Source organism: Podarcis gaigeae (assembly GCF_964106915.1).
Source record: "Podarcis gaigeae genome assembly, chromosome: 15".
NCBI classification, from domain to species: Eukaryota; Metazoa; Chordata; class Lepidosauria; order Squamata; family Lacertidae; genus Podarcis; species Podarcis gaigeae.
Genome location: NC_139692.1, coordinates 21,279,395 through 21,292,162, shown reverse-complemented (window position 1 = coordinate 21,292,162; position 12,768 = coordinate 21,279,395). Strand labels below are relative to the sequence as shown.

The window sequence follows — 12,768 nt, the reverse complement described above, 5'->3', positions numbered from 1 at the left end:
ATTCAGGCCCAGGAGTTGAGAAGGCTTTGATGGTCCATCATAGAGCCCAGAAGGCTTTCTGAGTCATTAAAGCTAATTGGGGAGGCTGGATCAAAACCTCAGCCTTTAAGAGTCATGTGGGAGAAGACTTTCCCCAGGATGGCATCTGAAGTGCAAAATGGAACCCCATAAATTTGGATTCCACCTCCCTAGAAAGCCACAGATTAGCTGCCAGGTGGATCCAAGATAAGTTTCTGCCTGAGGCGAAGGACTAGATAGTACCTCTGCCAGGCTAGCAGTTAAATCTTACTTTGGAACTGGCAACAGGACGTGGACCTCTACCGCTCCCAGAAGGCAGCAGGTTAGCTTGGCAGGCAGGTGGGCAGAACAGGCCCTGTGACACACACAGCTCTCCCTACCCCTTTGCATCTGCCACCTGAGGCAATGCCTCACTCTGTCACATGACTAGCAAGTTTCCACCCAGAGGCCAACACAGAATACCAGTCCTCTACTGTGAGTAAGGCAGATGGGTTGGTAGAGATGCCAAGTGCCACGCAGAATGGGATTCTGGGACAAGTGTAGTATTCAGGCTCCCAGTTGGCCAGTCTTGTTTGGGGAAGAGGTTGAGTGTTTGGATAGCCTTCGCTGATTGGTCCAGCCAACAACAGTGAACCATCCCTCCCTTGCCTGTCCCCGCTCTTCATTTTCCCCAACTTTTTGCCTCTTCAGATCTCTTTGTTGGGCAGCTCAAGAGTTCTCTGACGTGCAGTGAGTGTGGCTACTGCTCAACAGCCTTCGATCCCTTCTGGGACCTGTCACTACCCATTGCTAAGGTAACCATGTGCTCTCCATTACTTCCTGGCCACCTTGGTCCTGTTTTGTCTCCCACACCCTTCCTGATCACCGGCATGCCAGCTCTGGTGGAACGCTCTTAACTCCCACCTCTTTGGTGTGTCTTCCCTCTTTTTGCAGAAGAGCTACGGGGAGGTGAACTTGATTGACTGCATGTATCTCTTCACCAAGGAGGACATCCTAGACGGAGATGAGAAACCAGTAAGGGAGATTCATGTGCTTTTTTGTTGGCATTTCTCCCAATATATGCATTTGCGCAAGCAGTTTACATGGGTTTGTACATGATATGCACCTTTGTACACAATTTTTGGTTGGAGAACTACATCACAAAAATTCAGAGGAGTGAATTTTGAGCAGCAACTTTGGGGGGGGGGGTTGTGTTTTTAATTTACTGGCTAAGGAAGTGCAAATTTGGTAGGTTTTCTTTAAAAGGCAAACTGAATGAATCCTGCCACCCACTTCCTACTCCAAGCAAATCCAGCCAGCATTTGCTACTCTTTATCTCTCCCTTTCTCCTTAGCTCTTGGTGGCTGTTGGTGTCCCCAAACATTGATAATATTTCCTAGTGGTGCTACTGCACTCCTGTGGACTGGAATGCAGGCAGCTGCCACCTCAAGGGGTAGGAGCCCTGGCCACCAGAAGGGAGAGGAAGAGGAGCTAGCCCAGCCTTATCCCTGTGACACAGCACTTTAATGATATCTTCCCGCTAATCAGGATTCCCTTTATTTTCCAGACCTGCTGCCGCTGCAAAGCCAGGACAAAATGCATGAAAAAATTCAGCATCCAGAGGTTCCCAAAGATTTTGGTGTTGCGTATCCTTTGCCTTCCCTGTGGCTGTGTCCTTATTCTAGAGAGCATATAGACAGCAAGTGAATCACTGGGGGTGGGGGCAACTGTTCTGCAATAACATCACACAGGGGTTTTGTATTGGGCATAGAATTCAGCATCTCAAGATCTCAGCTTTTAATGTTTTGCTTTTAATGTGCAAGATTCTAGCCCTCATGCTAGCCACAAACTATGAGCAAGGAAGTTTGAGCTGGGGTGGTGAAGGGGGATGGAGTTCCAGTGCTGCTTCCTGTATCTTGAAATCCAGTTTGTTGGATGTGTCAAATGGGGGCACCCGGGTTCGAATGCCCAGTTGGCTGGGAGGCTTCTTGTGTGACCTTTGCAAGTCTCTCTCCAGCCCCTTAACCTACCTCTCAGGGTTGTTGTGAGAGGAAGTGAACCTTGTACACCACCCTGAGCAACTTGGAACAAGGGCAGGATAAAAATGTGTCATTACGTTTTTAAGCATTCAGAATAACAGGACTGGAATCAATTCAAAACTAAGCAAATGCACTTGATGGGAATAGGCCATGTAGGTCACAGAATCTAGCTTTGTTAGAACTTTGATTTAAAATACAGTAAGGCACACACACAGCCCTGATTATGCTTGATGGAGTAGCCAATTTTCCACAGGTAGCAGGTTGCTTCCAGAAGAGAGCTTCTAGGGAGCCCAGACCCTTCGCTCCAACAATGAGAAACAGGTTGGACAAGTTGCCCAATAGCCTCCTTTCTTTCCCATAATATATATGTCCTGTTAGTCCGTCTGCTCTTCTTCCTTAACTTCCTATCCCAGACCTGAAGCGTTTCTCTGAAGCAAGGATGCGATCCAGCAAGCTCACCACGTTCGTTAATTTCCCACTCAAGGACTTGGACCTGAGGGAATTTGCATCCCAAAACTGCAGTGAGTGGTTTTTTGTTTTTTTTTCCTTGCAGGAACTAGAATTGGTGGGAGGAGCCTGAGAGGGGCAAGGTGGGCACTGCAGGTGGGAAGCTTGCGTCAACAATAGGACTTCACATTATCAAGTGCAGCTAAATGGAACCTCCATATACAAGGGCAGTCCATCTCTGGAGTGCCAGATGCTGGAGACAAACAAACAAGATAGCCATCACCACCATGCCCTGTGTGAAAGCATCCGAAGGCTTGACAGCAGCTGTTCAAAGCAGAAGTGTGGAATAGATAGACTTTGGTCCATTCTAGCAAAGCAGTTCTTAGTCCTCTTGTATACACTATAAATCAAATCTTTATTGTTGCGCTAAGTGAGTAGCATTTTATGTATACTATATAGTGGTACCTCAGGTTACATACGCTTCAGGTTACAGACTCTGCTAACCCAGAAATAGTGCTCCAGGTTAAGAACTTTGCTTCAGGATGAGAACAGAAATTGTGCTCCAGCGGCAGCAGGAGGCCCCATTAGTTAAAGTGGTGCTTCAGGTTAAGAACAGTTTCAGGTTAAGAACGGACCTCCAGAACGAATTAAGTACTTAACCCGAGGTACCACTGTAAAATGAAGCTAGTTTGAAACTGGTTTAACAGTCTTGGCTCCCCACTAGCAGCAGATGAAATGATGGGCCGACAGTGAACATTTAACCTCCTGACAGCTGGGTCGTTGTTGCTTATTGGGAGGATAAAGGGCACGATAACAGAAAGATCAGCGTGGTGCAAATGCATCAGAAGAGCCAGTCCAGTACTCCTGCTGGTGCATTTGCAATTCTCTGGCCTCCCTGCCTGACCCCTCTCCCTCCCAATAACTGCAGTAGCTCACCTGTAGGGAGGTCAGGTCATTGCCATCACCCCATAACACCATCCACTTCTGCTCCCTGCTGCCACGCAAAAGCATCTGGGCATTATAAATCCATTATGCTGTTGACCTTTTTTTAATTTTGCTCAGCTGCCCCAGTGCCACAACCCTGCCTAGAATCCCTTGAAGCCACGAGGATTGAACGGGTTTGCAGCTGGTTTCAATAAGACTGGCAACATCTCATGCAAACACACAGAAACGCAAACACAGCTAGTTTGTCAAGCAATGCTGTAGGCTCCCCGCAGCCACCTCTCATCTGTTCTGTATGTCCAATTGAAAATGCAGGGGTGGCGAAGAGCTAACCCCCTACCAAACTTCTGCAAAAGTGAAATTTCGAGCCAGCACCAAAAGAATTTTGAGAGTAGCAAAAAAGAGGTGATTGAATAAGACTATAGTAAAATTTCACCAGGGTTTGCCTATGTGGTTCATGAAGTCCTGATGCCTGTGTTTCTTCCCCTTTTTACACATTGATAAGTAATGTGTAGAGCACAGAACATGAAAGTGACGCCGTGTGTGCCTGTTTTGTTCTCACCTTGCAGATCATGCTATTTACAACCTGTACGCCGTCTCCAATCACAGTGGGACCACAATGGGAGGTCACTACACAGCCTACTGCAAAAACCCTGTGTCCGGAGAGTGGCATGCCTTCAATGATTCACGGTATATCTAGGACTTCTCTATTGGAAGGGGGCTGCAGCTTTCACATGGGGGCCCACAGGAGATTAGCAGCGCCTGTATCTCAAATCTTAGGTTCTACAAATGCTAGAAACATTCTCTTTTTTTAAAAAAATTGAAAACTGGGAATCAGAGCATTATGGTTCCCTTGCCCCCACCACCGGTGGACATTCATGCTTAGTGGTAGAGCATATGCTTCCTATGCACGCATGCGCAATCTCCAGAAACCCAGAAGTCGCATGAAAAGGGGCACAAAAATGGCAAAAAAAACCGGTGCAAAAGTAGCATCTAGCAATCCTACAAGCCTTTGCAAGTGCAATCCCAGGAGCCTTTGCACCAACCTTTGAGGCCTCTGGAGATGCGATTGTTTGGTGGGCAGATGTTTTTGTTTTTAAAAGGGTTTCCCAAGGGTTTCCAGGGGTTTAGAGGGCATTTGCAGGCTTTCTCAATGGTGTTCCCAATTTTTGCGATTTCACTTAAGCGTGTGGTGCCTCGGAACGTAATAAACAGGGAGTTGCCCATACTGGAAAGCGGGGTGCTGGACTCGATGTTCCTTGGTCTAGCAGATCCCTCCTTTACGTTCTTTTATTATATACATTCCCTGGGGTCCCACCCCAGTGCCAGACCTCAGCCCCCTAACTGCTTTCTCCTCTTTCCCCCTGCAGCGTGACACCGCTCTCCTCAAGCCACGTCCGGAGCAGCGACGCCTACCTGCTTTTCTACGAGCTGGCCAGCCCGTCTTCGCGCATGTAGCTTCCACATGCCCTCCCCCCACCACAAACCCTTGAGGAAAAAAGGAAGAGAGCCGAGCACCAGCTCTCTGATGCAAAAAAGAAAAGGAAAAAAGGAGGGAGGGACAGAACCCAGGACAATGGTGACTCCAGGGATTTTTTTAAGCCGGGGTGTTTTTTTGTTGTTTTTTTTCTTAAAAAAAAACCCAAAACCAAACAAAAAAGGGGGAGAAAGAAAGTCCTAATAAAGCATTGACTAAAGCTGCCGACTTTTGCGGGAAGGCCTTTCTCCTGCTCCGGGGCTGTCATCGAAGAGTAGCGTGCCCTTCAGCCTCACGGACGCCGGGGAGAGAACGCCGGAAACGGAGGGCCAGGGGCACCCCACAGCTCCATCACTCCCCTAGTGTTGTCAGGGGTGGTTTTTAACGTTTTCCTTTTTCCCCTCTCTTCCTGCCTCTCTATCTCCCTTTCCCGTGTGTGTGATTCTCTCTTTCATTTCCACCTTTCCCCGCTTTAATAATAAACCGTGAACAGCAGCTCTTGATGGGGCAGGAATCTGTCTGTCCCGTTTTATCCACACAACCCCCACGGCTTGCACCCCCTTCGCCGGGTTCAAAAGTGTGATGAGAAGGGATCTTGGGCGCTGGACCTGGGCAACGGAAGGAGGTGCCCCTGTTTTCTCTCCTCCCCGTGGAACGGCGCCACATTGCACCTCGGGGAACTGTTTAATTGCACTACGTTTATGGAACCCAGCCTTGGCGTTTCCGCACCCGCCCACCTCCTGGCATCGTATTGTCTACCCTGTTGGAGGTGTGAGGCAAAGGAGGCCGTTCTTCCAAAGCTGTGAACAAAATGACTGGCTAACCACTTGAGATGCCTGCTGCCTAGGACTGTGCGCTCACGCCACGCAATCTCACTGCAGAGGGCAGCTCTGCAGCTCATCGCAAGCCCACACGGAGCACGGGAGTTGGTTTCCTGCTGTAACCAAGGACCTCAAGTGACTTTTCCTTCACTCCCGGCCCTCGTTTGGAGGGATGCTTCTTGGTTCCTTTTTTTGTTTTATTTTGAAACGAGCTTTCTTTTCTTCCTAATAAAACCCAGGGGCACTTCTGGCTGGATTTGACGGCCTCCAGCAAAGGGCGATGGGTGGTAGATTCCTACCTATCTGTTCTCACAACAGTGCCTTAAAACCTTCCGGGTGAAACGTGAGGTGTTTTTATGTGGACAAAAAACAAACGCCCTTTTCGAAGGAGCGTGAGGTGTAATGCTTTCTTTGCAGTTCCCCTCCACAAAACGCCCACGTGCAAACACACACGTGTATCCCTCTCCTCTCTCCTGTCCTGGGTCAGAGTGAGGCCTGTTCAGAAATGCTTTGGGAAGATAGTGCTGAGTTTCCAGGAACGCGGTTGCTTAAGTTTTTTTGGTTTTCTGAGGTAACAAGCCCCCGGCACAGGCTGCGTGAGGGCAGTGGCTTCTCCTGCCAGCAATGTGTTTCTCACAAGGAGGCAAAGGACTGGATAACAGCCTTTGGTCAGCCGACAGATGTCAATAACCTTATTTAAACTTTTATTTATTATCTCCTCACACACTCTTTCTCTAACATGCACACACACATGCACAGGTGTTTCAACCCATATGATGTACATGAGAGGAACCCAAAGGGGCTTTTTTAACAGCTTCACGACAGGCAGAAATCCAGTGGGGTGTGCTCTTCGTTGTGTCTGAGTGTTGGACTTGCACTTTATTTTTAGTTTCTCCTATCATGAAGCCTTTAAAGGCAACAAATCTTGGTCAGGGAAGTAAGGAGGAAACCTAACACCCCACCCCACAATATTGAATCAGGCAGACTATTAGGTGCCTAACCAGGCATACCGAATGAAATTATTGGCCATGCCAAACCACAAATGGCTTGTAGCATTGAAAATCCCTTTACCCTTCCTTTTTCCTATGAAGTCCTCCCTCAGGATCGCACACAGTCACACCCCACATAACATTCAAAGGGAAGCTCCTTTTTAATTTTTTTTTAAAAAAAACAAACAACCTTGTAGCAATTTTCACTCCATTTCAAGATGGCTGACGCTAAGGCCCCAAAGTGGAGAGGGGTCTGGATGGGCAATGCAAGATGTAAATGGTTCGTGTGAGGAGGACTTTCTTGTTGTTTTGTGTGTGCTTTTTCCCCCCAGTTTGACTTAATGGCTTGTTTACTGTGTAAGCAATGATAGGGGAGGGACTTCCTGTGACTCATAAGGGAGACTTGTACAGAAATAAAAATTGTAGCTTGATGAACACTTCCGTGGATTCTTTATGTTTGTGTACTCGTGGGTGACTCGGGGTGGACGAATCTTGCATACTTGTTCTTTCTGCCTTAGCTTCAGTTCTTTACATTTCATCAGATTTTTAAAAAAGAAATCCACATGTAGCTCCATCAGCATTTAAGTGCACATTTCTCCATATACAGTGGTACCTCGGGTTAAGTACTTAATTCGTTCCGGAGGTCCGTACTTAACCTGAAACTGTTCTTAACCTGAAACTGTTCTTAACCTGAAGTACCACTTAAGGTAATGGGGCCTCCTGCTGCTGCCATGCCGCCGTGTGATTTCTGTTCTTATCCTGAAGCAAAGTTCTTAACCCGAGGTACTATTTCTGGGTTGGCGGAGTCTGTAACCTGAAGCGTGTGTAACCCGAGGTACCACTGTATATATATTTTTAAATGCGGTTTGGAGTTCATACACAAGCAAATTTGGCTCATTTTCCAAGTAAGGATGGTAGAACGCATGGCTAAAAGACATTTGGAAGCCTGAGACAGAGAATCTAAATTGCAACCCACCCCCAGTGTTGATAAAAAATATAGTAAGGTGACTGTAATACTATAATAGCTCTCTAAACATGTCACCTAACTATAAGGTAAGCACGTGGGGGGGGCAGTGCGAGGGGAGCCTCTATCGAACTTGTGTAGGGAGATGTGGATGCTACTCTGGAGTGCAGAGCTAGCACAATCATCCACAGGGTCCTGGGCTCACATGTTTATTGCACACAGAAAAGGCCAAAAATAAATAAATGAGATCCAAGTTTAGCCTGAAATCTGACCTCCGACGTGGGCTGTCTTGCCTTTCCTTGAGCCAGACCTAGTGGCAATGACCCAGCTGGAGGCTGTATTGAAGCGGCTGCCAACATTTTAAGGCCCATAGATGCAGTGCCCTAGGTGCCACCCTCGTCTGGTCACTTCTCCCTCCCCCTGGTCAGGTCCCTGTTCTAACAGACAAAAAGAGAAACTGTGCATGTACACATTTTGATTTTTCAGGGGGTCTGGGTAAAACTTGGATCCAGCAAAATAAGTCTTGAGCCTTGAAGAGCTCATAGATTGGCAAGTGGGAAAGAGCTTCCAACTTACTCCTTTTTTAGTGGAGAAAAAAGTTAACTACCCTCAACACCTCAGAGGGCAGGGTGTGTGGGTGCCAAGGGAAGACGTTGAGGGCGCCACAGCCTCCACGGTCACCACATTGGTGACACCCTATTGTATTGTCTTTGCTAAATGTAGCTTGGCTCACTTCCACAAGTCACCATGAGCTGCTTCTCTTTCCTGCAGCGCAGCTGATCTCTTTCAGTGGCGCACTGTGCCGCTTTCCATGTTATGAAAGATCCCCAAGGCTGCTTCTAAGGCCGCGGGGGGAATGTACCACAAAAGCTGCCGAGTAATCCCTCAAAAAACACACTTCTCTGGCTGCCGATGCCTACGAGAGGCCCAAGTCCCTCCTTGCCTCCCCAGCAACCCAGCGCTCAAACAATGCCGCCTTTCTCCTCTGCTTTAGTAACAGGGTAAAGAGATTTTGCGCTAAGAGTGTCCTGGAATGTACACGACTTAGCAATGGGCCTAGAGACTCCACAAAAGCCAGCTGTAATGCCGTTATTGGGGAGAGTATAGGAGAGGCGAGAGAGATATCTGCAAGTCCACTCTTCGTCTTCCTTCCTTCCGGTAGACAAATTTAGCTGGCAAAAATCAAGTTGTCATTGCTGTTAAGGAACTGGAAGTCCATCTTCTACAAGTCACCCAAAGATCTTCCAGCAGATCCTGATCTTCCTTCTGTCTATTCCTGTGATAGAGGATAGACATCTCCAGGGGGAAGTGTGCTGGGAATGAGCACTGCATGCTCAGAGTGGTTGCTCTCTGGCTTTGCTGTTTTGGAAAGGACTTTGCAGAGGTCACTGCAAGGCAAGATGCCAAGGAGTAAGACGGTGGGGAAAATAAAAGTGGAGACCTCTGAACAGCAGGAGAAAGAAGCCAGTGCTCAGTCCTTTCTGCTGGCACTCAGCAGACAGCTGCTTCAATAACTGTGCTTGTGTCTTGCACCCGTAACGTACATGGCAAGATGCAACTGCTTCTGGAACGGAGCACAACCGCTGCCACTTTTAACACAGCTGCTGTTTGGGAAAGCAAGAGTGTCTGCTTTTGGGTAGTGACCCTTTCAGACTCTCGCTGTTCAGTTCCAGGCTGCCTTGGACAGAGAGAAAGAGTTTGGCAATCCTGTGCCTTTAAAACTGCATTTGTCCATGCCAGGGCCTCTGACCTCGTCCTCCTCAGCTGAGTTGGATTAAGAAGTGGGGGCGGGGGGGAGGTTGGTGACTTTAATGCTTGTAAATTCTTTCACTACCCAGGAGTTGGCAGGCCTCTTGTCCCATGAGCCTGCCTGCCAGGAAGCCAATGGTCTTTGCTGGTGGTGGAGGCTACGACAAGCGCCGTTGGTTCAAGTGCCCTGTCAGGCGCTCTGTGTGAGAAAAATCAAGGCTTCGGCACAGTCCCCACTGTGGTCCTGGAAGGGAGCCCTCACTGCTGTCTTCTCCTTGCCAATGTGGTGAATATCAGAAGGCCAAAATAAGGGGAGCTGGTGTGCAGCCACGAACCGGATGCCGCAAGAGGTCGGGGGATGCAGCAGCCTAGGACGGGCAGGGATCCTGTCCACGTTTCCCACGCCTTCTCCCACAACCATGAAGGACTACACAGAGGTCATCTTCCAGCCGGAAACGCTGGAACAGAGCAAGGTATGTACAAAGGGAGGTCAGGGCATCACTGTTATGGGAACTGCCATTGACACCAATAGGTCTTATTTACCAAGGACATCACCCATATATATATAATTTTTTGCCACCCATCCGACTAGGGTGCCCCAGCCGCTCTGGGCAGCAATATATTAAAACACAAAAACTCTCACACATTAAAAACCTCCCTGTACAGGGCTGCCTTCAGAGGTCTTCTAAAAGTTGTATAGTTCTTTATCTCCTTGACATCTGATGCAAGGGCATTCCACAGGGTGGGTGCCACTACCGAGAAGGCCCTCTACCTGGTTCCCTGTAACTTCACTTTTCGCAACATGGGAACTACCAAAAGGCCCTCGGAGCTGGATCTCAGTGTCCAGGCTGAATGATGGGGGTAGAGATGCTCCCTCAGGTATACAGAGTTGGTCTCTGTGCCTAGTAAAAAAAACCCACTATATTTTTCTGTGTTCTTGTTCTCACCATTCACGAATATTTTGGAGTGCTTTTGCTAGTGCGTGAGTTGTTGAAGCTGCCTTGCTTCCCACTTTCAGTTCCCCCTCCTCCCCACTACCTGGGTCTCTAAAAGAGTACACACATGAGCACGAAGGCATTGTGTAGTGCAAGAGGTGCAGTGTTGCACACTGGTGCTTGTGAGGTCCATTTTGAAAATGTAGATTATGGCTCCTGCATGGACTAGGGAGTTGGAACTGATGACCTCCAGGATCCTTTCAAACTCTAAAATTCTATTTTTATTTTTATTTTCTAGATCTTTAGATCAAAAGCAAATCCCCTTTGTGCTTTTGAATCTGTGCAAGATGTAGATGAATCAAGTGTATTTTTAATTATCAGTATCAGGGTTGGCAAACTCTTGCTTGTTGGAGGGTGTGTGTGTGTGTTTCTCTAACACAGGGATAACCAACACGATGGCTGCAGATACTGTTGCGTGACATCTCCCATTACCCCGATCAATGGCCCTGCTGGCTGTACGGATGGAAATGGAGGTCCAACAATATCTGGAGGGCACCACATTGGCTAACCCTGCAGATGTGAAACATGAATGTGGGAAGTGGCGGGAAAAGATACATGTTAAATGTGTATTTCCCAGCTGAAGTAACACACCTGACTATCTAAAGCAGGGTTTCCCAAACCTGGTTTTCCAACTGTTGCTGGACTACAACTCCCATCATCCCTAGCTAGCAGGACCAGTGGCCAGGGATGATGGGAATTGTAGTCCAAAAACAGCTGGAGACCCAAGTTTGGGGAACTCTGATATAAAGGGTGAGGGGCATGAAACCAGTAAGTCCAGGGTACAAAATGGTCTAGTTGCAAGTGAATTGGGAAGTTAACAAGTACATCCCTATTTAGGTCTGTGAAATATTAGAGGAAATAGGTTAAAGATATTTGGAAGACTGCGCTCCAGTTGCTGGGAAATAATAGTAGGAAGTGGGCTCTGGTTTCCCACTCAGCCTTCCCACACTGGGCTTCCCAGAAATATCTGGTTGGACACTCCAGAAAACAGGATTTTGGACTAGATAGGCCATTGGTCTGGTCTAACAGGGACTCCTATGCTCTTATGACTCACCTTAACAGCTTGGGATCAGTTTACTTGAACACTTTGATCTGCGTAGCTGGTTCTGTTACAGGTGCCTTGTGATGCTCATTCTGCATTGGTTAAGAAATCAGTCTTCTATTGGGGCAGCGCCCACACTTTGGAACTCCCTGCCTATTGACATCAGGCAGGCGCCTTCACTGTATGCCTTTGGGAACCTACTAAAACCATTTTTTTGTTTAAGCAAGCCTGTCCAGATGCATAGAATGTTGGCACATGCTTTAATCTGGTTTGTAGCTCATAACTTGATTTTAATTATTGTTTGGATATTTTAAGTAGTTGTTTTTGACTTCTTTTCTCTGACAATTTTAGTGTTTTTTTGTAAACTGTTTTGAGGATTGGTTACAATCAAGCAGTATATAGATACTGTGAATTAATTAACAAATAAATTTCCTAATTATGCATTCTCAGGAGTTGTGGGGAAGGCAATTTAAAGGGAGTTTAAAGCCTTTTGGAATTCAGTGGGATCATAACAATTTATTGGAGCGAGGACATTACTCATTGCATTATACTTAGGGATAGGGATAAATTTGATTCAGTTTGCATTTAAAACAAGCCTGCCTAATGCACAACTGAAACACAGTCATCCTTTGAAATTCGTACTTCTCCGAATTTTGCAGTACAGTTCTCCAGCCAAGTAATGCATACAAAAAGACATATATTGGAGTAAAGTGTGCATAGAAATGCATATATTTATGAAATTAACATACAAAAATGCATTGTGTTAAGATTGTTCTGCATAAATGTGTATATTAAGCAAAACTGCATGCAAAAATTTATATATATTAGAAGAAATTTGCACTGAAATGCTGATTAACTTTCATAAGGACTTTTCTATATATACGGTGTGTGTGTGTGTGTGCATATATATATATATATATATATATATATATATATATATATATTGCCAACTGATGTGGAAATGTGAAGAGCTGAATTTAAGATTGGATAAATGAGAAACCAAGATAAGATTAAATTGACAGAATCACCCATTCCTATTATGCACACAAGTAGGCTGATGTACCCACTAGCATATGCCAGACTAGCATAGCTCCTAAAAGTGGACTGGAAAGAGCCTAGTTTATACCTCAGTTCATGGTTTCGCAGCCTCAGTCCCATCCCCCCCCCCGACCTGTGACATGATTGTGCCAATACTGACCTTCCTTGCAAAGCGGTTGTAAGGACCACTGAGATCATGGAGGCTTAGTTCTTTGAACAACTCAGAAATCTGACGTACAAGTGCTGTTACTGGTTGGAGGGGATTGTG

At 46.8% G+C, this 12,768-nt stretch overlaps 2 protein-coding genes across 12 annotated transcripts in view; both read left to right on the top strand.

Moving 5' to 3' along the window:
* The window catches only part of USP2 (ubiquitin specific peptidase 2), an 81,395-nt gene extending 74,246 nt beyond the window's left edge, over positions 1 to 7,149 (top strand). For 8 of the 9 annotated variants that reach the window (XM_083714031.1, XM_083714030.1, XM_083714032.1 and 5 more), the window contains 6 exons: positions 709 to 812; positions 952 to 1,032; positions 1,565 to 1,643; positions 2,450 to 2,557; positions 3,995 to 4,115; positions 4,796 to 7,149. In XM_083714031.1, the coding sequence (XP_083570157.1) occupies positions 709 to 812; positions 952 to 1,032; positions 1,565 to 1,643; positions 2,450 to 2,557; positions 3,995 to 4,115; positions 4,796 to 4,883 (581 nt within the window). In that variant the 3' untranslated portion in view covers positions 4,884 to 7,149. Of the gene's footprint in view, positions 1 to 708; positions 813 to 951; positions 1,033 to 1,564; positions 1,644 to 2,449; positions 2,930 to 3,148; positions 4,116 to 4,795 lie in introns of all 9 variants that reach the window. The other variant, XR_014558244.1, reaches the window with a different exon arrangement.
* A 1,666-nt stretch (positions 7,150 to 8,815) lies between these two features.
* Positions 8,816 to 12,768, top strand: part of MFRP (membrane frizzled-related protein) — a 28,347-nt gene continuing 24,394 nt past the window's right edge. The window contains exons 1-2 of one of the 3 annotated variants that reach the window (XM_083714012.1): positions 8,816 to 8,834; positions 9,515 to 9,898. In XM_083714012.1, the coding sequence (XP_083570138.1) occupies positions 9,764 to 9,898 (135 nt within the window). In that variant the 5' untranslated portion in view covers positions 8,816 to 8,834; positions 9,515 to 9,763. Of the gene's footprint in view, positions 8,835 to 9,320; positions 9,899 to 12,768 lie in introns of those variants that run through there. The other 2 variants (XM_083714014.1, XM_083714013.1) reach the window with 2 other exon arrangements.